This window comes from Notolepis coatsorum, assembly GCF_963971535.1.
Source record: "Notolepis coatsorum genome assembly, chromosome: 2".
In the NCBI taxonomy this organism is placed as follows: domain Eukaryota; kingdom Metazoa; phylum Chordata; class Actinopteri; order Aulopiformes; family Paralepididae; genus Notolepis; species Notolepis coatsorum.
In genome coordinates this window covers 173,093,955-173,119,630 of record NC_140166.1, presented here as the reverse complement: position 1 = coordinate 173,119,630, position 25,676 = coordinate 173,093,955, and the positions used below count along the sequence as shown (strand labels likewise).

Here is a 25,676-nt window from a genome sequence, read left to right as displayed (position 1 = left end):
TGATCCAATGACAAAGAATAGGCAAAACACGTAGAATAGCTCAGTAAGTCAAATTCACATAGAAAAACAAACAAACACTACTAGAGCTTGGTTCCCCATCAACTTCAGCCAGAGTCTAGGTGAAAAGGGCAAGTTGAGACGCTGCGTTAATATGCATAAACAACCTGGACGTGACACAAATGCTACATCACCACGAGAGCGAACAGGGATCGCCTGAATGAAGTTGTACCCGTCACCATGGTGACTGAGAATGTCATCGCAAGTAGGCTACCCTGCACAATATACTTTTCTTATTGACAGAAATTATGCATGCAAAAAGAAAAAAATAACTTCATAGCCAAAATGATAACCAACGCTTATCAAGACGGCATGAGCACCGGTGATGCAAGAGGAGAACCCTCATCCAGGCGTGTCAGCGTGGCCAACGGGTCAGACTGAACGTGTCTATAGTTTGTACCAGGGAGGAGTGAAACGGAGAGGTCCTAGATCCACGACTGTGTAGCAGCAAGATGTCTGTTCATGTAACTCTACTTGAGAGAATTTGAGAGTTTGCACAGAGGCACACATCCCTAGAGCTGGGTGACCCCATGAAGAGAGAGAGAAAGGAGGCGAAGGGAAAAGGAGAGGAGGAGAAAGGAGAAGATCCCAACTGGGAGAGGAGGAGGAGGAGGAATGTGAGGCAGACATTCAGGAGGAGCTGTAGCGTCGCCTCTGCTCCCCTGCAGGTTCCAGGAGCTGGCTACCAAGACGGGCTGTTAGCAGACTGCAGGAAGCAACCCGAGAAGAGAGAGAGAGAGAGAGAGCGAGAGAGAGAGAGAGAGAGAGAGAGAGAGAGAGAGAGAGAGAGAGAGAGAGAGAGAGAGAGAGAGAGAGAGAAGAGAGAGAGAGAGAGAGACAAAGACACACAGGGCAGAAATAAGAGCTCACTTAGGAAAAGAAGAGAGGACAGTAGCCACAGAAGAGGTCCAGAGATCAGAGAGATGAGTCAGAGATCAACATGTTTTATTGAGGGGAATAAAAGAGGAAGAGAATAAAGAGAGAGAAAGTGTTTCTGGTTCAATTCCCGAAATGTATTGAGTGGTAACTAATTTCAAACAATAATTACACCCTATAACACCAATGTTGGATAACCTATGTTGTGCATTATGGTAGAGTTGTGGCTCAAGCCTGTGCCCTGCACTACCTTCAGCCTCCAGACGATGGCACTATTTAATAATAGATCACACTCATCACCTCAGGGGATATGGCATTTACAATGAAGTAATAATAATAATAATAATAATAATAATAATAATAATAATAATAATAATAATAATAATAATAATAATAATAATAATAATAATAATAATAATAATAATAATAATAATAATAATAATGATAATGATAATAATAATGATAATAATAATAATAATAATAATAATAATAATAATAATAATAATAATAATAATAATAATAATAATAATAATAATAATAATAATAATAATAATAAAAGCCTGACACTTGCTCAAAGTTGGTTAGAACCCTTTATTTCAAAGGATGCAAGGGAAACAGTGCAGGGGTTAAGAATAGAGCCATTAGAAGCCATTAAGATGAGAGTGAGGTCCTTATTCACAAAGCTTCCCAGGTGTACGATCACTGATCTGGGGTCAGTGACCATGGAGTCTTCATGATCTTATTCACAGACTGAAAGAGGACTCTGGATCAGTTTCTCTGAGAAGCTTTATGAATATAGACCCAAGAGGATAGAGTTGAACAGCATGCAAATTAAGTGATGTGAGAGGATTCCCTCAAGAATCAACAAAGGTTGGGTATTGTAGGTTATAAAAACCCAGGAGAAAATGCTGCCATTGTCAGCGAGACCCTGAAGATATTCAGCTGAGTGTAAAATGAATGTCTCCCATAGATGACGTCAGTGTCTGTATCATATCATTTATTGCCCAAAATACCTGTGTTTGGGGGCCTGACGGAAAACAAGAGGTAGCTCAAACAAATACAAATAATTTTCTAAAAAAGCAAATGCAAGCATTACATCACTGCAAGGCTGTCTGCCAGTTGCTTAATGGGGAACTATAACATAAGCAGTAATTATCATCACGGGGGCGTCAAACTACCATTTACTCACATCAACCCTTTTCCATAGCTTATGGTGAATGGGCGTGGACAAGGCAATGTGTGTGTGAGAGTGTGTGTCTGAGACAGTTTTAATTACGCTCAAAGCCAATAGATGAGACTCAGGCAGGGATCTTTTTGACTGCTGTTGTGCAAACCTGGCAAAGCACCCCGAGGCGTTACCATCCATCTCTGGAAGCGTCACCGAAAAACAAAGCCTTGCCAGGTACATTTGTCACCATTCATCAAGCTTGGCTCATATCCCATGAGAGAGAGGAGGGGGGAGCGCGCGCGCACAGGGGGGTAGTAAAAAAACAAAACAGATCCACACGATGGAAGATTCACCCTCTAGGCCAGGGCACGAGCACAAAGCACATTCTAGACTCGTCTTGTGAAACACTAAACAGGTTGTTTATTTTTTAAGAACAATTCCTTGCATTACTCTCAGCATCCTTTGTAAGATATGGTAGCCATGCGAGAACACCGCAAAGTCACTAGAGTCACAACAGAGTGAAAGCCATTATATCAACGCCATGCAGTTTTCCAACAACAGGTTCATCACGCTAAGTCACTTACTCGATCAAAACAAAAAAACAAGTATGTCATCTAATAACGAACGACCCAAGACATGCCAAGTCACCCAATAAGAGATCAAATCGAGGAAGGGTTAGAAGGTTAATTCAGACAAGGATGAGTGGGCATGAGATTAATACCCTCACAAAAATCATGGTAGTTTGATGATCATTTCAGTTTAGCCATTGGCCATTGTATGAATAGTTGGTGGTATCGCCATGGTAAACGTTATGTATCACCATGGTACTGTACCACTTTTGTACTTAAATAATCCACGTTAAACCATGATAATCAATGATAACATCATGGTATTTCCATCATTGTAGAAAGAAATCATGGAAATACCATGGGACTTTTTTGTAAGGGCGTCGTCCCGTCAACACAACAGATCCTTCTGTTAAATCTTAGGGTGGACCTTGCAGGTGATGTAGTGTGTGCTTAAGAACAGAGGGGCTTTTGTTTTTATTGGGCCACATCAGGTGAGCTGACACCATCTAAAACCACTAACTGGTACTCACTGTTTCTGGAGGAGGTTCTGCTGTTGCTGCCTGTATGACTCAATAGTGTGCTGGGGCAGAAACTGCATGAGCTCAAGTGACTCTTTGATTTTCACCAAAATCTCATAAATTTCACGGCCTTTAATCTGAGGACAGACAGAAAAAGGGGTCAGAGGTCAGTAAAACATAATGATTCAGCGTTGAGCGGATTCACACAGTGGCCATTTTGCTTTTATGTCATACTCAGGAACCCAACCTCAGATTAGATTCGATTAGATTAGATTCAAATGTATTGTCATTATACTGCACAAGTACAGTACAACGAAAATAAAAATGTGGTATCCAACCAGAGTGCAAATATAGCAGTAAAGTGCAACAGCAATATACAATGTACAGGTGATTAAATTGGATACAAAATATACAAATTAGCACGACATAAGAGCAAAATGGCCGCCGTGTGTATACGTTCAAATTGCATGAAAACACAGTTCATTTCCTGGTTCATTTTCTGAGTGTTTTTTCCCTGGGAGACAAGACGTGGGACGATGAAACTCACAGGCAGACAAAACACTTCCTCATCGGTGGATCTTCTCTTCTTGATGGAGGACATCTGTATGCCGTGGGACACCTGGCGGAAGGCTGGGGAGGAGGACAGAAGCGCGGTCAGTACCGGTGCCCCACACTGGGGGGGGGGGGGGGGGGGGGGACACGACTTACAGTACAGCTTCAGCAGCGAGAGAGCAGGATGGGGGGAAGAAAGACAAGCATGAAGCAGCAGAGAGGATCAGGAAGCAGCATGGGGCTGATGGCTGCATGCAGTGTGTCATGAGCGCTCATGTGTTAGTCAGTGCACCGGTTCTAGGGCCGAGGCTCCATTCACTTTCAATTCAATCCATTCAGAATTGAAATAGACAATTTGCTTGTTTATATCTGCTGAGGAGCATTTATTCTTATTTATTTGTCAACAGGTTGGATAGGAGAACCTCGTCATAACGACCAAAAATATTTGAATTTGGAAAGGAAATCAACTATTTTTCCCCCTGATATTGAAAGTGAATTGATTCGAGCCTCAGCCCTGCCTGGTTGAGAGGGCCTGTGTGACTGGAAGGGTCAGCATGCTGGATGGAAGGAGCCCTGCATGTCAAAGCCCCTCCACCAGCCCAAGCGTCAGCATGCTGGATGGAAGGAGCCCTGCACGTCAAAGCCCCTCCACCAGCCCAAGCGTCAGCATGCTGGATGGAAGGAGCCCTGCACGTCAAAGCCCCTCCACCAGCCCAAGCGTCAGCATGCTGGATGGAAGGAGCCCTGCATGTCAAAGCCCCTCCACCAGCCCAAGCGTCAGCATGCTGGTAGAAGCCCTGCTGCACGTCAAGCCCTTCACCAGCCCCAGCTTACTTACGGCGTTTCCTACCCTCACTGGTCTTTGTGCCGTCCGTCACGTGCTGCTTGCGAATGCTGTCCTCGTCCGCTTTGCGGTCCCGGCCCGGGCAGGCGCAGATCCTGGCCTCGAAGCAGCGCCGTCCGAGTACCTGACCACTGGGGGGAGACAGAGACACACAGGCGGGAGCTGGAGTCAGCAACACTCTTTCTACAACCCAGGAGGAGGAGGGGTGCAGGGTTCTCCCCCAAGAAAAAGTTGTTAGGCTATTTATTTGTTTATATGTTTATTTAAACGGATCCCCATTAGCTGACGCCTAAGCGGCAGCTAGTCTTCCTGGGGTCCAACAACATACATACACAAGATAATTGTCCCATTGGGCTATGGGGCAACTGCCTACGAAAGAGGCCTATTTTTCCCGAAAATCATCTGGGGAAAAACCCAGACGTCCCTGGTGTCAGATTAGTAGCGGGAAGGAATGCACTACAGTCACTACTGTGGTGACAGAACAGCGGGATGTTCCATGGGGCCTTACAGTGATGCAATGTTGAAAACTGAAAGAGGGTTTAGAAACCCGACTGGTTAGTTTTTTATTGAACAGGAAACGACCAACGAATCAATATAATTAAATAAACAAATGAATGCATTAATTCGTTTATTTATGAATTAATATATCACTGTGCTTTAGAAACCTGATCATTTGACAGTTGACTATGCAGTTGAATATTGACTATATTATGCCCTTTATGTATAGGTATTTAGCCTTTAAATGTGTAGGCCATGGGGCTCGTTAAATAGGCCCGGGTTGACCTGCCAGGTCAGTTCTGACCCTGTAATGAACGAGGGGGGGATGGGGACTTACTCTCTGGTTTCCAGGGTGACGATGATGAGGATGGGGCGTCTGTTCATCCCTCCCACGCAGCTCGAGTTGCACATGAAGTTGTACAGAATGGTGGTGAACTCTGTGCCCACCTGAGAGAGAACGAATGTCCACTTTTAGCTCCAGACAACAGATAGCCCAAGTCAACCTGAACTTTACATGATCCACATTGTATGTATATTGTCTGTGTTGTCATTTTGGTGTTGTGGTTTTTAGGGCAGGGTCTATTTAATTAACTTATTTAATAAATTACCTTACAAAAGGTAGCATGCTACAGATGCAAAAGGTCTAGCAAAAAAACCCACTTCCAATTACTATTGTGTTGCAGTTTCTTTTGCTGTTTTATTGGATCGTCTACAGCAGGTAGGAACAGGAGACAGCGGGATAGAGGGGGTGTCGTACACCAGGAGCCTCCACCCGCTGGTCCACTGAGTGACCACAAATTATTCATCAGGTCAGCATATCCATTTTTCTACAATTCCTGGCTCCCTGTGATGAGCCTTTTGGATGCGGGAGTGTTGGAAGTTGGAACACTCTTTGGAATGCTATATAAGAAAAATATGTTTATAGCGATTCGTGCCAAAATGAACTCTATTGCTCTGTGCATTTTGTTTCAAGACGTTCTCATCCGGGAACCTGCCGCCAATTGCGGCATTTTTGCCCTAAAAGCCACAAAAGAAAGTTACATCTCAGCAAAAGCGACACGTCTTGTTTTCACAGACAGATTCAGATTAAAACAGTTTCAGGTTTTAAAGAGGGTGTCACTCAGTGGTACATTTATATCCCTTTTAACAGACAGATAACAGAAATGACTGAGAGGCCTCTGAGATGCTATGGGGGGTCAGGGATGTGGTTGCTGGGTGGAGCTGAGCTGAGTATGAGGACTATGAGGAGCCTGCGAGGCCAGGCGCTTCAGAGTCTGTCACCACCGACACATGATGCGGGAGGCGAGGTGGTGACGTGGCGTTGACAGGGTCTAGGGTTGACTTGTCTGCAGGCCGGAAGGCGCGGCTCACCTGGGGGGGCTCGTAGGGGACTAGGACACTCTGACGGCCTGTGATGGAGTCCTCCACGTACTGGGCGTGGCTGTTGCCCTCCACGCGGATCAGGTGGCTCGGAGGAGCTATCTGACCTGGATGTTGTCGAGACAATAAGGTTATGGTTATTAAATGGTAAATGGCTGCATTTATATAGCAGCTTTTATCCAAAGCGCTTTACCATTTTTTGTTCCTCACATTTTACCCATTCACTCACACATTCACACACCGATGGCGGAGGCAACCATGCAAGGTGCCAACCTGCACATCAGGAGCAATTGGGGGTTAAGTGTCTTGCTCAAGGACACTTCGACAGGCTGCCCGGGAGGAGCGGGAATCAAACCGGGAACCTTCCGACTACCAGAATTTTTTTTTTTTTTTTATCTACTTTTTTTCCCCATTTTCTGTTTTTCTCCCATCCCAATTTCGTATATTATCCAATTCTACCCTCCCCTGTCTCGAACATTGTTAGACTATGCCTCCCACTGGTCGGCTGCAATGTGGACCAAGCCTTGCATCACGTGTGCCCTCCGGTACTCGAGGAGGCAGCTGTCGCATCTTTTCACCTGTACAGCTCGATCTCTCAGCGGCGAGGAGTAACGTGTGGGAGGCTCACGCTGCCCCCGTTGCTTCCTTATTCTGCTGTACAGGCGGACCAACCGACCTGTAGGAGTCGCTGTCCACAATGTCCGATCCCCACCCACCGGCTTTCCCACCCCCTAATACTGCAATTAGTATGAACGACCAGCCAAGCCGGAAGCAACGCCGAGAGCTGGGCTCGAACCCAGCATATCCTGCGTTAGTGGCGAGCGCCTTGCCCACTGCGCCACTTAGCCGCCCCTACCAGACTTATTATTATTATTATTATCGCAGATGAGACGGAAGAAGAAAAAAAGATCATAAAGACTGAAAATGAGGGGCGGCTAAGTGGCGCAGTGGGCAAGGCGCTCGCCACTAACTCAGGAGATGCTGGGTTCGAGCCCAGCTCTCGGCGTTGCTACCGGCTTGGCTGGTCGTTCATACTAACACAATTGGCAGTGTTAGGGGGTGGGAAAACTGGTGGGTGGGGATCGGACGTTGTGGACAGCGACTCCTACAGGTCGGTTGGTGTGCCTGCGCAGCAGAATCAGGAAGCGACGCGGGCAGCGTGAGCCTCCCACGCGTTACTCCTCGCCGCTGAGAGATTGCGCTGTACAGGTGAAAAGATGCGACGGCTGCCTCCTCGAGTACCGGAGGGGACACGTGATGCAAGGCTTGGTCCTCACTGCAGCCGACCAGTGGGAGGCATAGTCTAGCAACGTTCGAGACAGGGGAGGGTAGAATTGGATAATACAAAATTGGGATGGGAGAAAAATTGAAAATGGGGAGAAAAAGTAGATTAAAAATTCTTTTTTTATTAAAAAGACTGAAAATGTTTGAGATTATTACAAAATCTTTAAATCAAACGCTGGGATGTACTGACCGTCATTAAACTCGCGGCTGAGCTCGTGGTTCGGGCAGCGTTTGACCACCTCTGTGACGTGTTCAGCCTTCTTGTAGACGGGCATCGCCCTGATCACTGCACCCTGTGGCGGGTTGGTCAGGACCTTGATCTGAATGGGACAGGTCTTGGCAATCTGGCAGTACAGCTTCTTCAGTTCTGTGGAGTACTGGAGAGAGACACAGAGGAAAGGCCAACACATTAGACAGAGCATTTTTAGAACACGCAGAATTACTTTTTTTCTCTCGCCAGGTACAAAGAATGTTCAGGTCTTGATGACAACTAAAGAAAACTTAAAGAAATGTACAGTAATACGAACATTAGAAATATAATTAGAATCTCCTTATTTGCCAAGTATACATTTTTTACATATATCAGGAATTTGCATTTAACACATGGTAACTATTTAGGAGCAGTGATCAGCCATAATCCGGCGTCCCGGGGACAGATTCTGAATGCCTCAGTGCCTTGCTCAAGGGCAATGGCAAGAGTACCGTATGTATAGGCTCCTTTCTATACAGACCCATCACTGAAATTAATAATATACTGTAGCAACACTCACTAAGCTAACCATGTTTACCAAAATATGCCATATAGTCTTCATAACAAAGGTGGATTTTATGAAACGCTGCCTGTAACACCTGTTGCATCAATGGTGCACTTCTGTTTCCCCCTGAAGCTGAAAGGGTTAATTGCAGGACTGTGATTATGACCCACATAAATAAACGCAAACACACACACACACACACCCATACACACACACACACACACACACACACACACACACACACACACACACACACACACACACACACACACACACACACACACACACACACACACACACACACACACACACACATACACACACACACACACATTATGACCCACATAAACCAAACATACAGACTCCCATACATACATACAGACACATACTGTACATTCATACATACACGCGCGAGCGCACACCCATGCACTCTCTCACATGCACGCCCAAGTGCGCTGTCACATTTGTGGCTCTCGTCTCCCTCTCACTCACACGCACGCACGCACGCACGCACGCACGCACGCACGCACGCACGCACGCACGCACGCACGCACGCACGCACGCACGCACGCACGCACGCACGCACGCACGCACGCACGCACACACACACACACACACACACACACACACACACACACACACACACACACACACACACACACACACACACACACACACACACACACACACACACACACACACACACACACACACACACACACACACACACACACACACACACACACACACACACACACACACACACACACACACACACACACACACACACACACACACACACACACACACACACACACACACACACACACACACACACACACACACACTTAATCAGAGGGGGTGTTGCTCATGGGTGTGTATTGGACACACCTCTCTGCTTGAGCCTCCAGGACTTCCGAGGAGGAGGAGGTAAAAGCAGCCCCTCCAGAAGTAATTAAACTGTCCCAGTCTTTCATCTCTGTTATGTGACCACTGTGTCACACTGTGTCCTCTGTTAGAAAAGCTATGTTCACTGCAACTATTTACATCTTAAAAAGTATTAAAGAAAAATAAGTGAAAGTAATATAATCTTGATGAGTATTAAAGGTCATGTCATGTATCTTTTCAACAATGTTATACAACTTCCTTGAATCCGTGGAATATGTTACTTTTCTTTTTTAATTATTATTGTTTATTTTCCAGCACCTCTTTGTTGTGGTGTTCTTGGTGGGTGGAGCAACACACCACATTCTAAATGAATTATTTCCTTCCCTGCCTGGCTACTAATTAAAGTCAAACTATAAACTGCTAAATCAAAGCTAATGCTTGTGTTCCCCCTGTGACATCACAGATGGTGTACAAAGACCAGGCAAATCACATTTTCCATAATTATGGCCCCTTTAAAATGTATTTGTGAAAACTTGAAAATCGATCACACTTTTTTCAAGACATTTAAGTACTGTATCAACTTAAAGGTGCTATATTTAATATTCATCCACTAGATGTCACACTAGAGCACCAGCATGTCATTGACCCAATGTAGGGAAGTAGGGAGGGGATACATGCACGCAACATATAAACAACAACATACATTTTTTTATTATAAATTCATTAGTCAATCATTGGGGGAGGGGCGATACTTGTATTCCTCACTTTTCTAAAAGCTCTGTGGATACCGTATATATATATATTAGTGCTGTCAGGCGATTACATTTTTTTATCTAATTAATTACAGGATTTGTAATTAATTAATCTAATTAATCGCATTTTAATCGCATAACCATTTTATGCCTGATATTCTATATTCTATAATCATATTTAAAATTGCATGTGTCCGGATGGCAGTATTCAGTACTGTATCTACAAAACCTTCTGTTTAATCATCTTCCATCTATTAATTTGCTTAGATTTGTCAGGTCTGGTAAATTTGAGCATGGTGTTATTCAGTCAAAGATAAAAAAAATGTTATTGATATTCTCATTTGGTTCATTACAATTTACTCAAGCCTAGTAACAGACACAGTATTTCTGACACTGGGAATACATTCCCTGAGATCCATAGATGTCCCTAGAATCAGATACCAAGAACATGCAAATGGACCATATTAAAAAAAAGTCTGTGTATTCTACGTTCTTATGGAATGAATGAGATACAAAATATATATATATATTTTGTAATTAATTTTGAGTTAATTTTCCTAACGCGATAATTTGCTGTGTAATTAATCTAATTAACGCGATAAACTGACAGCCCTAATATATATATATAAAATAATTAAATAAAGATATTATCTATTCTATAGCACCTTTAAATAATCTCACCTCACTTTTCACTTAGTAAAGAAAAAAGAAGATGTTGTGTAGCATTGAGAGCACTCTTCACGGTGTGTCTGTGGGTAATGACTGACTCAGTTGTGGCGTTCACCACAGGAATGAAGGATGCATCATAGGGGGGAAAGCTTGGAGTCACTCCGAACGATGTGCGCCAGCGTGATTTATAGGCGAAACGTTGTGAAATTTTCCTGTCAAGGTTAATTTCTGCATGAAGAAAGATATTCTGTGAACATTGTGAAAACCGCTCAGGGGCGCGTTCTAAGAACAATGACACGTAAAATTCCATCCCTATTAAGATTTGTTCCAGGGAAAAGAGCACAGCCGCACCACCTGTCTTGCGTTTGGCTTTTATATTAGACAGGCTTGGCACAGACAGCACCCCCCCAACACCCCACAGCAACGCACAACCCTTTCTTCCCCTCCTCCCTGGTTATCAGGACAAACTCCCAACAGCGCTTTCCACCTCTACCTCTGTCTTGTCTGTCTGTCTGTCTGTCTGTCTGTCTGTCTGTCTGTCTGTCTGTCTGTCTGTCTGTCTGTCTGTCTGTCTGTCTGTCTGTCTGTCTGTCTGTCTGTCTGTCTGTCTGTCTGTCTGTCTGTCTGTCTGTCTGTCTGTCTGTCTGTCTGTCTGTCTGTCTGTCTGTCTGTCTGCCTGCCTGCCTGCCTGCCTGCCTGCCTGCCTGCCTGCCTGCCTGCCTGTCTGTCTGTCTGTCTGTCTGTCTGTCTGTCTGTCTTGACTGGGAGAGAGGGGATCTGCTAATAAAGGCGTGTTATTAATATCCTCAACTCACTTCCTTTCCTCATGTGACCTCGTTTACAAACTGTGCTACTGTATGTGCAACACAGTGGACAGGAGAGATATCAGCACAGCATGGGATTCAGCACTACATGCCTGGGTACACTGCAGACAGCAGCCTGGAGGAGATCATGTGATCGGTCCGGTGTGTGTATGTGTGTATGTGTGCATGTGTGCATATGTGTATGTGTGTATGTGCGTGTGCATTTTTTGTGTCCGTAGCCAATCTTGCCAACTACAGGGCTGAATAAATGCTGCATGTAGGATGACAGCAGGCAGAGGACCTTAATTGAAATGTATAATAAATGGACAAGTTTGTCAGTCAATAGGGTACATTGCAGAAACAAATACTAAGAACCACTGTAAATAGTGTGTAATGGTGTGCAATAGTGTAATGGTGTGTAATAGTGTGTAATAGTGAAAGTGTTTAATAATGTAATAGTGTAATAGTGTGCAATAGTGTAATAGTGTAATACTGTAATAGTGTGTAATAATGTAATAGTGTAATAGTGTGTAATAATGTAATAGGAATAGTGCAGGAAGATCTGCTTTAATTGGTCTATGTTTGCCCCACCCCCTACACTTAACACAGGCTACTGTCTGTCAGCTGTTCCTGGTAGGCTAGTGACTAAGATAGTGTCTGTCAGCTGTTCCTGGTAGGCTAGTGACTAAGATACTGTCTGTCAGCTGTCCTTGGTAGACTAGTGACTAGACTACTATCTGTCAGCTGTCCTTGGTAGACTAGTGACTAGGCTACTGTCAGCTGTCCTTGGTAGACTAGTGACTAGGCTACTGTCAGCTGTCCTTGGTAGGCTAGTGACTAGGCTACTGTCAGCTGTCCTTGGTAGGCTAGTGACTAGGCTACTGTCAGCTGTCCTTGGTAGGCTAGTGACTAGGCTACTGTCAGCTGTCCTTGGTAGGCTAGTGACTAGGCTACTGTCAGCTGTCCTTGGTAGGCTAGTGACTAGGCTACTGTCAGCTGTCCTTGGTAGGCTAGTGACTAGGCTACTGTCTGTCAGCTGTCCTTTGTAGGCTATTGATTGATTGATTGATTGATTGAAAACTTTATTAACAGATTGCAGAATGGGTACAATACAGTACGGCTCAATACACACAATTGTTAAGGGGATGCAGACCAGAGAAAGACTTTTGTCTTGTTTACATCAGGGTCCCCCATTTTCAATTAATAATGCATGCATAATGCTAGTGACTTGTCAACACAGTTGCACTTTTTCTCTTTCCCGTAGACAGTGGATGATCTCTGTGTATGTTGTGCGAGTGTGTTTTGATACCGGTAATTATAATTAATGGTAATATATGGTGTCTGTATTGGTTAAATATTGTAGGTGTTTGTTTGCTCTGTGAGAGAGAGAAAAGAAATGTGTGGCAGGTGGAGATTTGCGCTCTACTGAGCACACATTTCTAGTTTAATCCTGTTTTTTCTTATAGTCATATTTTTCCTGAAACAAGTCGCTCACTTGCACAATTTGACTTGTTTCAATACAATACAAAATACAATGCAAAAAATATAATGTTTATTATTTCCAAATGTTTTATTGATAATTTGTTTTAACAAGTTGAAATCTCACCACAGGAATGAAGGATGCATCATAGGGGGAAAGCTTGTCACTCCGAACGACTCAATGATAATGATTCAAACCAAAATGAAATTGGCAGATGTATTTATTTAAACATTTTTGCAGTGCATTATTTGCATACTGTATGGACAAGCCTACTGGAGTGGACTAGAATATTCTGCAAGGCGGTAAACACAAAAGTAATTATATATGGCAATAAAAAATAGCCTAATAAAAATAAAACTCTCGCATCGTAACGTACCAAGTGTTCCCCTCTTGTAATCTGACCTCCGATAAGTCTAATATGAATGACACTTGTGCTTGACGTACTGACGGGAACAGATTCAGCTCTGGGACATGGCACGTCAACACCATGACTGAACTGCTCCCCTGCTTAAGAATCAAAGACGCTTTTCTAAAAGGTCTTCCTTGAAAAAACGCAAGATGAATGGCTGTAGTTGTCCCCTTGCTCCCAATATGATCCTCCCCGTACGCCCCTGTCAGTCAGTTAAATGAGGTGGGGAGGGTAAGCAGTAAGCACAGGGAGAGGGAGAGAGGGAGAGACAGGGAGAGGGAGAGGGAGAGGGAGAGGGGGAGGGGGAGGGAGAGAGGGAGGGAGAGGGAGGGAGAAAGCGAGAGAGGAGAGAGGGAGAGGGAGAGGGGGGAGAGGGAGCGGGAGGGAGAAAGCGAGAGAGGAGAGAGGGAGAGAGGGAGGGATAGGGAGGGAGAAAGCGAGAGAAGAGAGAGGGAGAGAGACAGGGAGAGGGGGAGAGGGAGAGGGAGGGAGAGGGAGGGAGAAAGCGAGAGAGGAGAGAGGGAGAGAGACAGAAAGAGAGAGACAGAGCAAAAGAGGGAGAACAATGGAGGGTGAGAGACAGAGAGAGGAGAGAGTGTGAACGACAGGAGAAACAGAGGGTGGGAGAGAGAGATTTTGTGTGTGTGAGAGAGAGAGGAGAGAGAGAGGGGGGGAGGGAGGGGGGGAAGAGATAAGATAAATAATATATATCCTGAGTGTAGGAGTCATGAAGGTGCTGTGAATAATTGCAGGACTATCTTTTTGTTTAGCTGAAGGCCAAAACAGCAGAACTAGGGAGAGCAGAGAGATAAGGGTAAAATCAGAAAGCAAAACCTATTTTTTTGGTAAGATTGATGAAATTGTATCCAATTGCCTCAAACCTCCAGCAAATGCACAGGTACACGCTTGTGCACACATACACGCACACACACACACACACACACGCGCACACACACACACTCGCGCGCACACACACACACACACACACACTCATACACACACGCCTAATCACTCACATATGCACGCACACACGCGCACACACACACGCACGCACGCACGCACGCACGCACACACACACACACACACACACACACACACACACACACACACACACACACACACCACACACACACACACACACACACACACACACACACACACACACACACACACACACACACACACACACACACACACACACACACACACACACACACACACACACACACACACACACACACACACACACACAAGGCAGGAGGGAACCATCCCAGCCCTGAAGCTACAAACTTTTGAGCGCATGCAAATATGTGCTGCTGGGCTCTGTGTTTGCTCAGCAGTGAGTTGGCGGGACGGGAGCCTGGGCTGCAGCACATGGCTAAACACGGCTGACGGATGGGCTTCAGTGGCTCACACTGGGCGTGGTGCTCCAGTGTTAACATGTAATTATGAGCCATTCACTGGTCACAATGTGAATTACACAGCCGAGGAGGCACACAATGCTGAGAGGCTTAATACCGGTGGTTTGAAAAGAACGGTGACTTCTGCAGTGCCTGGGTAAACCCAGGTAGTGTGACACATTCTTCAACGTGGCAGGCAGAAGGGAGGCGCGGAAACATGCAGACCCACTGCGCTATACCCCGCATGCATCCCACAAACCTCCCAGAGGCCAGATCGTCTGTGAGTGAGTGAGTGAGTGAGTGAGTGAGTGAGTGAGTGAGTGAGTGAGTGAGTGAGTGAGTGATTGAGTGATTGAGTGAGTGAGTGAGTGAGTGAGTGAGTGAGTGAGTGAGTGAGTGAGTGAGTGAGTGAGTGAGTGAGTGAGTGATTCCATGCATAGCCCACAGCGGCGGTCCTGCACCAGAGGGAAGAACAAACCCTCTGATCTATTGGTGGATGTATTTCCACAAAGCCACACAATCCACTCTAACCTGTGCTCTGATACACTGACTGACAAAATAAATGGGCTATTAGTATTAGCCATGCCAAATGCCAAAGCCATGAAAAGAAAAACCGCAATTTCACTTTTCGTAAACCGGATTTTGTATCTTGTCTGTTTTAAACAACCTTTTATAATTTCTGTAACTTTATAATGGTGTGTTTTCTTTATAATGGTGTGTGTCTCTCTCTCTCTCTCTCTCTCTCTCTCTCTCTCTCTCTCTCTCTCTCTCTCTCTCTCTCTCTCTCTCAAAAAAAATAAAAGGTTTTTAATCCCTCAGGATTTCCTGGCTGAATAAAGATTAAATAAATAAAGTCAATAATATTCGAGGGTGCAACGCAACATGGAGAACATTTATGTTTTGATGCACGTACAGTGTGTGTGCGCGCAATCACTTTCTGACACTTTCCTCACACACACAGTTCCCCAGTGGTGCAGGTCGAGGCAGGCCCTCAGCTGTAGCTCTCCTCCCTGACAGGCGCTGCGGGCAGAAATCAAGTCCTGACAAACTCCGGGCCTTAAACAAGTACTCTGTGGCGCCTCTGGTCTTGTCTTCTTCATACCTGACATGTCACATCATGCCTACAGCTTCTCCCAGACCTGTTTAATTCAACAAAAATGCAAAGGAGTTTTTTTTTTCTCCCCCTCTCTCCTCCTTTCCCTTTTCTCCATGCGAGAGGAAAAACACCTGCTTCTTGAAGAGCTGAAGTAATATAGGGCATCATGTTTACTATCATTGTTATGTTCCTGACCCATTATATCTCTGTTAGCATTTTTGGGTCGGACCCAGAGGGTGCGGCCCAATACGAGACAATGTCTGTAACTGACTGATGTTGTTGAAAAGATGCACAAGCGTCTCAACTCCCCCTCTGTTTAAACATGCATTTGACACACGGGTCAAACGTGCAAGGCGCACCAAGCGTCAGACCACGCAAAGCCACGTGAAGCCACGCAAACTCCAGAAAACCTTACGATCTGTATAATAGTGGACCGCAAGAACAACACGCCAACTTTGGTTAAGCAAAGTAAAGCGAGTCACATTCACTCATCACATAGGTATATAGCGCATTACTGACGTTAGCTAGCGCTACACCTCGCTCAGCATCGTCAGACGCTGGAGTAGCTTATCAATCGTTTGCATTGGATATCAATCCTTTGTATCCGGGTCTGGGCCTCAACTAGGCTCGCCTACACTTGTTTTTCTTTAGTTTTCTTTATGTCCTCTTGTTGTAATCGGGACATATGATGTCACAATCCCACTGATGACACCTGACATGGGGGCGGCGGCGGCAGCAGAATGTGTGAACACACTCACTTGTGTGACACCATGTTTACGCAGCCAGTCCTGAATTAGTCGCCCCCAGAGATACACATCCATCACCATCGAAGATTAGCCAATCAGGGATACCCGTCTACACCGTCCAGTCCGGTCCCCTTGACGGCAGCCAATCACAACTTATGTGCAGAATGTACCCGTGGAGTCCACCACGTTTGAGACCGAAAACTAAAAGCAATGTTTTACGGTTCGAGAAGAAAATAAGGCGTTTTTTAATCACACTGGGACAGCATGGGAAGAGGTTTATCAAATTATCTCCCGTTTACAAGGAAAAGATAACATAATGTTTCCTGTTCTGGTTGAGGTTTCCGCAGTAAAATTACACAGTATGAAGATCAGATCCCTCACGAAGAAGAAAGGTGACAGGCTTCGGTGTAATTACCTCGGTTTTCCCCCCGTCCTCCTCCCGGACCCCCTGGAGCGCTGCAAACCCTTTTTTACAAGAACGAAAGTTATCTTCTCACTTTATTTTTTTTCTTCTATAACCCAGAAATGGTATTTCCCACAACTCTCTGTCTACGTATCACTCAACCAAGGGGTGTAGAAGCAACAAACATGTTTGGTATTATTACCCAAAAATTCACTTCTGACTCACAACAATGACTTTAGTGTGTCGAGATCTCCTGCACTTTACTGGGATTTGATTGGAGGAGCTCATCCAAGCGATGCTGATCTTTCCGTGGTGACAGACTAATGTGTTCCCTTTGTATTTATACAATAAGTCTTCCTTTTCCTTTCTCTCCGGTGTCGTCTACTGTAGTAGCTTGCCGTAGGTGAGCCTGTTATTCCATTATTCACAGTAAAAAAAAAAAAAAAAAATAGCTTATTAAAGCTTCTCCCAAACCCACGAGAGTTCATTTCCATTCCCACTGTACACAAATCTTTTCAACTCCTTTATTCAAATCCACTCTGCTGTATTTTCTTCGCCCCAGCTGTAGGTTTCAGGGCTTGCGTCTCCTGCGATGGAAAGGGCGAGTAGTCTCAGCTCCATCTCGTCAGGCGTGGGACGGGCCCGCAGATGTTCCAGGGGCAAGTCGTGTCTTGTCCGCCTTTCGTTTGGAACACTCTTCTCTTTGAGCGTTCCAAGGGGCTCCTCCCGCTCCCGCGGCGCTATGCGAGACGAGGCCACCGAGCTTAAGTCTCTTCAGAAAGACAGAGGTTCACCCGCGAGAGAGAGAACAGGGTTCAGCGGGGAGGCACGCGGTATTTACACAAGTATTATCTACAGGCCCTCAATCCATTACTGTAATCCCTCCACGAGCTCGACGGAGGCCCGGTGATATAGCCCCGGCCCGTGACATTCCTCTCTCCTTTCAGTGCTACCTGGTGACAGTTAATACGCAAGGCAAACACCACCGCCGCTCGCCTCCCCCCCCCCCCCCCCCGGACAATAGTAGCATCGGTGGGCAAACAATGGCCGCCTAGTTTTTTTGCGGCACGCCATTAATTTCGCAAAGCAAAGAAGAAGAAAAACACCTCTAACCAAAGTTAGACACTACTCATTCGTCAAGGACATGCGCCATTGTCTAAGAGAATAATAAATGGTAGAATACTATAAACAGGAGCACTATAAGACATGGGGGGGGGGGGCACTTCTGGGAAAGGTTGACTTGTTGCACTTCTCTCTGTGAGTGTGTGTGTGTGTGTGTGTGTGTGTGTGTGTGTGTGTGTGTGTGTGTGTGTGTGTGTGTGTGTGTGTGTGTGTGTGTGTGTGTGTGTGTGTGTGTGTGTGTGTGTGTGTGTGTGTGTGTGTGTGTGTGTGTGTGTGTGTGTGTGTGTGTGTGTGTGTGTGTGTGTGTGTGTGTGTGTGTGTGTGTGTGTGTGTGTGTGTGTGTGTGTGTGTGTGTGTGTGTGTGTGTGTGTGTGTGTGTGTGTGTGTGTGTGTGTGTGTGTGTGTGTGTGTGTGTGTGTGTGTGTGTGTGTGTGTGTGTGTGTGTGTGTGTGTGTGTGTGTGTGTGTGTGTGTGTGTGTGTGTGTGTGTGTGTGTGTGTGTGTGTGTGTGTGTGTGTGTGTGTGTGTGTGTGTGTGTGTGTGTGTGTGTGTGTGTGTGTGTGTGTGTGTGTGTGTGTGTGTGTGTGTGTGTGTGTGTGTGTGTGTGTGTGTGTGTGTGTGTGTGTGTGTGTGTGTGTGTGTGTGTGTGTGTGTGTGTGTGTGTGTGTGTGTGTGTGTGTGTGTGTGTGTGTGTGTGTGTGTGTGTGTGTGTGTGTGTGTGTGTGTGTGTGTGTGTGTGTGTGTGTGTGTGTGTGTGTGTGTGTGTGTGTGTGTGTGTGTGTGTGTGTGTGTGTGTGTGTGTGTGTGTGTGTGTGTGTGTGTGTGTGTGTGTGTGTGTGTGTGTGTGTGTGTGTGTGTGTGTGTGTGTGTGTGTGTGTGTGTGTGTGTGTGTGTGTGTGTGTGTGTGTGTGTGTGTGTGTGTCACACAGGCATCCGAGACAGGAAGAGGTTAAGGTGTGGGTTTGGGATTAGGCGTGTCTCCCGTAAAAGCAGTCATCAAAAAGCACAGTACACAGTCCTCTTAAGTCCCGTGGAAGATCCCACAGGCCTTCAAAAGGGGGGCATTAGGAGATCTATGGGCAGGGTAAAGCCCTGGTGGTGACATCTTCTGTGGCTCTTTGCCATCAGTCCATCAGTCCCTCAGTCCGGCGGTTGAGCTGTTCTGCTGAGATTATGGCTCCGGTCGTCCAGCTATTCTGTTGAGATTATGGAGGCTTAGCGCCAGATCTCCTGAGACTCTCTCGGGGTGGAAACCCACACTATTATCATCACAAGCGGAGTCGACTACTGCGGAGACAAACACTGACAAAGGAATCTCTCCGAGGCCTTGATGGGAGGTCACAAGCTATGTAAACACGTCGGTGAATACAAATGTTAAATGATGCAAAGTTACTGCAAAATGATGAAAATACTCATATTTGAGAATAACTGATTGCATTTTGCAGTTACTTATACAGTAAGTGGTTTGATACCTGAGATGCGGCCCTAGTTATTTCAGGGAAAATACATCCTTAATCAGAATGAACATGTTATACCAATTATCAGTTCGATTGGTTCTCTATTAACAAATTTATGAGAAATTGACTTTGTGGATTCACTGAGTGTTTCTTTTAAGATTTTAAAGCCAAACTAGAATCATGGGGCCACTATGTGCATATCGCTGCGTGCACCACTATCAGTGTGTACGGCCATCGTTGTGTGGGCTACCTATCGCTTAACTCTTTAAGCGCCACCGACTTTCCCCATCTCTACCACCTGGCGCCAGCGTTATTGACCATTTTAGCGATGTTTGCAGACCCATCGTGTGTTCTGTATTATAGCTATGGAGACAATAGTATGGCTCATTTGACAGGCATAGGTAGTCTTACCCCGAAAATACGATTGTTACAAAAAGCTTGATTTAGGTCCGGTAAAATACGACACTGTGATCATTACAGAAACATGTTTCAGGTTCGGTAAAATAGACATAGAATATACCTTACCTTAGCCAGAACGTACTCCAAAAAGATCGCGATTACTCGTTTATATGTAATTACTTGTGTATACGGAAAACTATAGGTTTTGAGGCGAGAAGATCTCCTAGCGATTGCTCTGCAAGAGCTCCTCCCCCTCAGAGCGAGTCAGGACAGAAAGGGATCAGGACAGACACTGTCTGAACTATACTATCAGAGTTCAAAAGGTAGGCGATACTGCCACCTGGTGAGATTCGATCGTCATTGCAATTCCAACGTAGGCAGATGAGCCAGGGACACCTAGAGGGCTCCGGCTGACCGTATAGAATGGGGATCAAAGGAAAAATATCAAAGGATCAAACCCAGAGAAATCTCGGGTATGGCCACCAAAGAGTTAACGGTGGACCTTGGTGACATAGTTGTGTGACACACAAACACACAAAAAGTCACACACACTCAACTTCTTATGTAGATAGATAGATAGATAGATAGATACGGCTGCCCAAGACATTAAAGTCCCACCATAGACTCAGCTTCTTCCCCTCAGCAGCTCGCCTGGTAAACGAGTCAGGTGTCCCCCTGCTCCCCACCTCTATGGCGAGCTGCTAGGGCTGGACCTCTGGACTTGAACTATGCTGCACTGTTTCCATGTCCCCTACCACTGCACTTTTTACAGTCTTATTGTTGTCTCACTGTTCTGTCCTGTCTTGCACTTTACTTATAATTATTTATTTACTGTTGTATTGTTCTAAATTGTGAAACGCATGCACTGTAATCATCAAATCACGTTCCATTTGTACTGCAATATGGTGAATAAAGTAATCTGAATCTGAATCTGAATCTGAATCTGAGATAGATAGATAGATAGATAGATAGATAGATAGATAGATAGATAGATAGATAGATAGATAGATAGATAGATAGATAGATAGATAGATAGATAGATAGATAGATAGATAGATAGATAGATAGATAGATAGATAGATAGATAGATAGATAGATAGATAGATTAGATTAGATTAGATAGATAGATTAGATAGATAGATTAGATAGATAGATAGATAGATAGATAGATAGATAGATTAGATAGAAAGAACATCTAAAGGCCACTGGAGTAACATGTTTGAATTCTGTTTTCAAACTTAATTGTGCCGTTAATCGTTCCCCTAAAGAAGCACAAACATCTATTTCACATTATGGCTCCACTGGAAAGTGAAGATCTTGAATGAGATAGAGATGTACCTGTAATAAGGAATAATAGTCATCCATTACTTTTCCCTCCTCCAGTCAGACCCAACAAACCAGTCTTGCATCATCATGTGTTATTACTGTATGGTACAGTGGACTGTGAGACACGGGGTAGTCCAGGCTGTGGGGCGTGCCACGCTCTTCCCATCAGGCAGACGCTTTTGTTTTTAGACTGTGAAAATGAGAGGGATGAGCGAGGCGGTGTGGGAATTGGATAAATGTCACAATCCCACAGTTGGTGTAGCCAATGAGCACCGCAAGATCAACCCAAACGCTCCAATCCGAGTTCCGCCTGTTTACTCAGAGGTATACACTGCATTACCATTTAAATGTATGCAATAAGCCTACAGGTTTCTCAACACTCACTTCTGCCAGATTGGAAACAGACGGCTTCAGATAGCTAGAAATCTCTGATATACGCCAACCAGGTCAAGCTACAAAACCTTTCAATCAACATTTTGATTCAATTTCTCAAAGTCATAATGGATATATACGTAATTTGATATTGATATGAACAAAGAGAATTGACCGTGAAAAGTAATTAAATACAAATATAATGAATTAACAATGACCTCCGCCTGGAGGCGGAACATAGGCGGTTAGCTTCGGCGACCGTTAGCTCCTGCGGTTGTTTTAATTTCTCCGCTCGTACCTCCCCGACGACACATGGAACCGTAACGGGCCGTGGCCGCAAGCGGTGCAGCGACATAGACAGATAAACAAAGCAAGCAGGTGGGGCTCTGATGCAACAGCTGTCCCTGAGCACTGACACCCGTAATGACAGAGCAGGAAGAGCTGGTTGTGTGGGTGTTTGCCGTCACATGGTGACATCTAGGTGAGCATGCCACCGCCACACCTGGAGCAACTCCTGAGCCTGTTTACCTCTGTCATCAACACAGTGCCTTGAACTCTCTATCCAGGCTGTGAGGTTCTGAACATGGCGGGGATTCAGCGTCTGGCCGTGTCAGATTAACTATGTAGAAGTTGGAAGCGAGGCATATCTATCTATATTTTATTTAAAGGGGAACTATTTTACAATTTCTTTCACTATTTGGGCACTTTTACACAATTCCTGTGAGTCTATGGAACACCTCTGTAATATATATATTTTTTTTATTCATTGTTTTGTATTTCTAATCAAGTCCTCAAAAACAGCATTTTTCTACCTCAAGATCTCGAGCTGTTTTGAGCCTGGGCTCCTAAACCACTGCGCGTTCTGGTTCGCCTGAACATTAACATGCAGCAGTGTCTTTATGACATCACATATAGGGCACATTTTCAGATGACTCAGTTCAGTGAGGGTGAATATTGTGAGAGGAGAATTGGAAGAATGCGCCAATATGAGAATTTTGAGACATAGATCATATTAATATAAGTTCACATAGCTAGGAAACAATGCTAAACACTCAAAAAGGCCATTTATAAGATAGTTCCCCTTTAATTACATTTTTTTACACAAATACAAGTACCCAGGAATTAATTATATGTTGGTTTTCTTTTTTTTTATCCACTTTTTCTCCTTATTTTCTATTTTTCTCCCATCCCAATTTCGTATTGCCAATTCTCCCCTCCCCTGTCTTGAACGTTGCTAGACTATGCCCCCCACTGGTCGGTTGTAGTGAGGATAGAAGCCTTGCATCACGTGTCCCCTCCGGTACACAAGGAGGCAGCCTGTCGCATCTTTTCACCAGACAGCGCGGACTCTCAGTGGCGAGGAGTAACGAGTGGGAGGCTCACGCTGCCCCTGATACTTCCTGTCTCTGCTGTGCAGGTGTCACCCAACCGACCTGTAGGAGTCGCTGTCCACAACGTCCAATCCCCACCCATCGACTTCCACCTGCTGGCTCTGCCAAATGAGCCAGTACGACGGCCGGCCCAAGTCAAAGGCACTGCTGAGACTGGGATTCGAGCGCAGACTTGGTGACGAGCGCAATCTCCGCTACGCCACCTAGCCGCCTATATGTTGATTTTCTTGAGGATTAGAGGTAAGCACTGAGAGATCAGGTCTGTGACTTGAGTGAGCGATGGCTAATCAATATTATTATTATTGTCATCACTATTTAAATATAGTTTCTTATTAGTTCCTAGGTAATGAATCTTTATTCATGTCTCCTAAAATAGGCGTTTAGTGATATGTGAATATTAAGAAATGTGAAGATACATTTGAATTATTCATTTCTATTACTCATTACAATTACTATTACTCATTACTCATCACTCATTATTCATTATTCATTTTTCGTTATTCATCACTCATTGGATTCAATGCTTCACATTGATGCCACAGTAGACTAGGTCTCAAATGAAGAATATCTGGCTTATTCCATAATGTAGCAACATCATGTCAACACATGGAACAGGGACATGCATACCCATAACACCAGAGCCAGCATCGCCGACCTGTGTATTCAAAGGTTCAAAACAAATATGGGCAAATGTTCTTTTAAATTCTGGGGAGCTACAAATTGGAATTTGCTACCTTCACAGCTAAAATGCATCAGTAGCTGACACAATTTTAAGAAAAAAGTCAAATCATGGCTCCTTGACAATGTCAAAAACTAGATTTAAAAATGCATGGAAATGTTGTCTGATACATTGTTGTCTGTGGCTACGTTTGTACTGCATTTAAAATGTTCATGTCTATGTAGTTTGTCAAATTGTTATTTGGTCATGTTTCGTATTGCTTGTCTGTCTGAGACCAAGGACCACAATGGAAATAAGTCTTGACTTTTTTGTATAGCATCCTTGATGTTTTTCTGGAATCTTGTATTTTTTTTTAATGTCTAATAAAATAAAATAAAATCAACACCATGTTCCAAAAGTGTCTCTTCCTCCAGCAGCTGTAGTGTATACCCTACAAGCTTTAAAGACATCTGCCTGGGGTTTTGTCATAATGTGAAGCCTCATATCTCAAGTGACATTATTTCCCCCCTTGCCAGGTGTAGTTGCGCAACTGAGGACTCTCATATATATAGGGATGCATCCCTAATGTGCCCGGAGCACAGATTGTCTACTAGATCAACCTTTCCTACTTATCCATCAGACATATCCCCTCAACGTCTTCCCTAGCTAAATATTGCATCATATGATGACCTGTGGTGTGACAGCTGGCTCTTGGATCCGCTATTATCTACGGGTCTACAAAATATTTTTATAACATGAACAATATATCCTGAGGGACGTGGTTGCTTAGGAGACCCGTGGAATAAAGTCTGGCCAAATGCTCAGTGGGGAAAACCGTGAAATCAACCCATAAAAGTATACATCAAATTGATATGTTGACATCCTTGGGAGTAGAAGTGAATCCGTGACTGGTTGGATTTTAAGTAACCAGATCCTTACCGTCCATGTGGCAGACTTTGCCGTGCTGGACTGCTGGAAGGACACGTCGAAGGTGTGGGGCCCGGCATAGTCTGTGTTGGAGGGGATGGCCGGTGAGGGGGAGAGGGCATCGAAAGTGGAGCTGGGCTGGGCGTAGGGTGACACGGCGGTCACGTTGTTCTGTGCATGGTCGTTGTTGTAGGGACTGGTGGAGGTGGAGCCTCCATTTTGGATGTTCTGATCCATGCTGTTCAGGAGCCCCAGGTTTGTATACTGTGACTGGAGAGAAAATGGTAGGGGCAGAGGGGTGGGGGGGGGGAGGGGGGTGAAGAAGGGAGGAGGGAGAGGGGGGGGGGGCAGAGGGGGGGTGAAAAAGGGAGGGGGGTGTCAACAAAGGAATGTCTTGACTCATTACAGGAGAATGTTACAGTTATGCAGTGTGATGGAGAAGACACCATTTAAAATAGTCAGGAGTGATACAGTATGAGTATATTGTTGAATTTGGCTCATTCAAATAAAATGAAGAGCATTGCAGTAACCTTGGATTGATGAATGTTTAAGGATATTAATCTTGAATAAAAGTATAGGAATTTGTCTGATTGACTGGGAAAAGGCTTCACACATGTGCTTTGTTTTGCATGTTTGAATGAACTTTAAAAAAATATATATATATAATAATAATAATAATAATAATAATAATAATAATAATAATAATAATAATAATAATAATAATAATAATAATAATAATAATAATAATAATAATAATAATAATAATAATAATAATAATAATAATAATAATAATAATAATAATAATAATAATAATAATAATAATAATAATAATAATAATAATAATAATAATAATAATAATAATAATAATAATAATAATA

At 44.4% G+C, this 25,676-nt stretch overlaps 1 protein-coding gene across 8 annotated transcripts in view; it reads right to left on the bottom strand.

Annotated features, from left to right (window-relative positions):
* Nucleotides 1-25,676, bottom strand: part of tp63 (tumor protein p63) — a 75,596-nt gene that overhangs the window by 6,367 nt on the left and 43,553 nt on the right. For 5 of the 8 annotated variants that reach the window (XM_084309247.1, XM_084309248.1, XM_084309241.1 and 2 more), the window contains 7 exons: nt 24,811-25,068; nt 7,937-8,123; nt 6,454-6,569; nt 5,420-5,529; nt 4,579-4,715; nt 3,736-3,818; nt 3,201-3,325 (listed from right to left, as the gene is read on the bottom strand). In XM_084309247.1, the coding sequence (XP_084165373.1) occupies nt 3,201-3,325; nt 3,736-3,818; nt 4,579-4,715; nt 5,420-5,529; nt 6,454-6,569; nt 7,937-8,123; nt 24,811-25,068 (1,016 nt within the window). The remainder of the gene's footprint in view (nt 1-3,200; nt 3,326-3,735; nt 3,819-4,578; nt 4,716-5,419; nt 5,530-6,453; nt 6,570-7,936; nt 8,124-24,810; nt 25,069-25,676) is intronic. The other 3 variants (XM_084309242.1, XM_084309244.1, XM_084309246.1) reach the window with 1 other exon arrangement.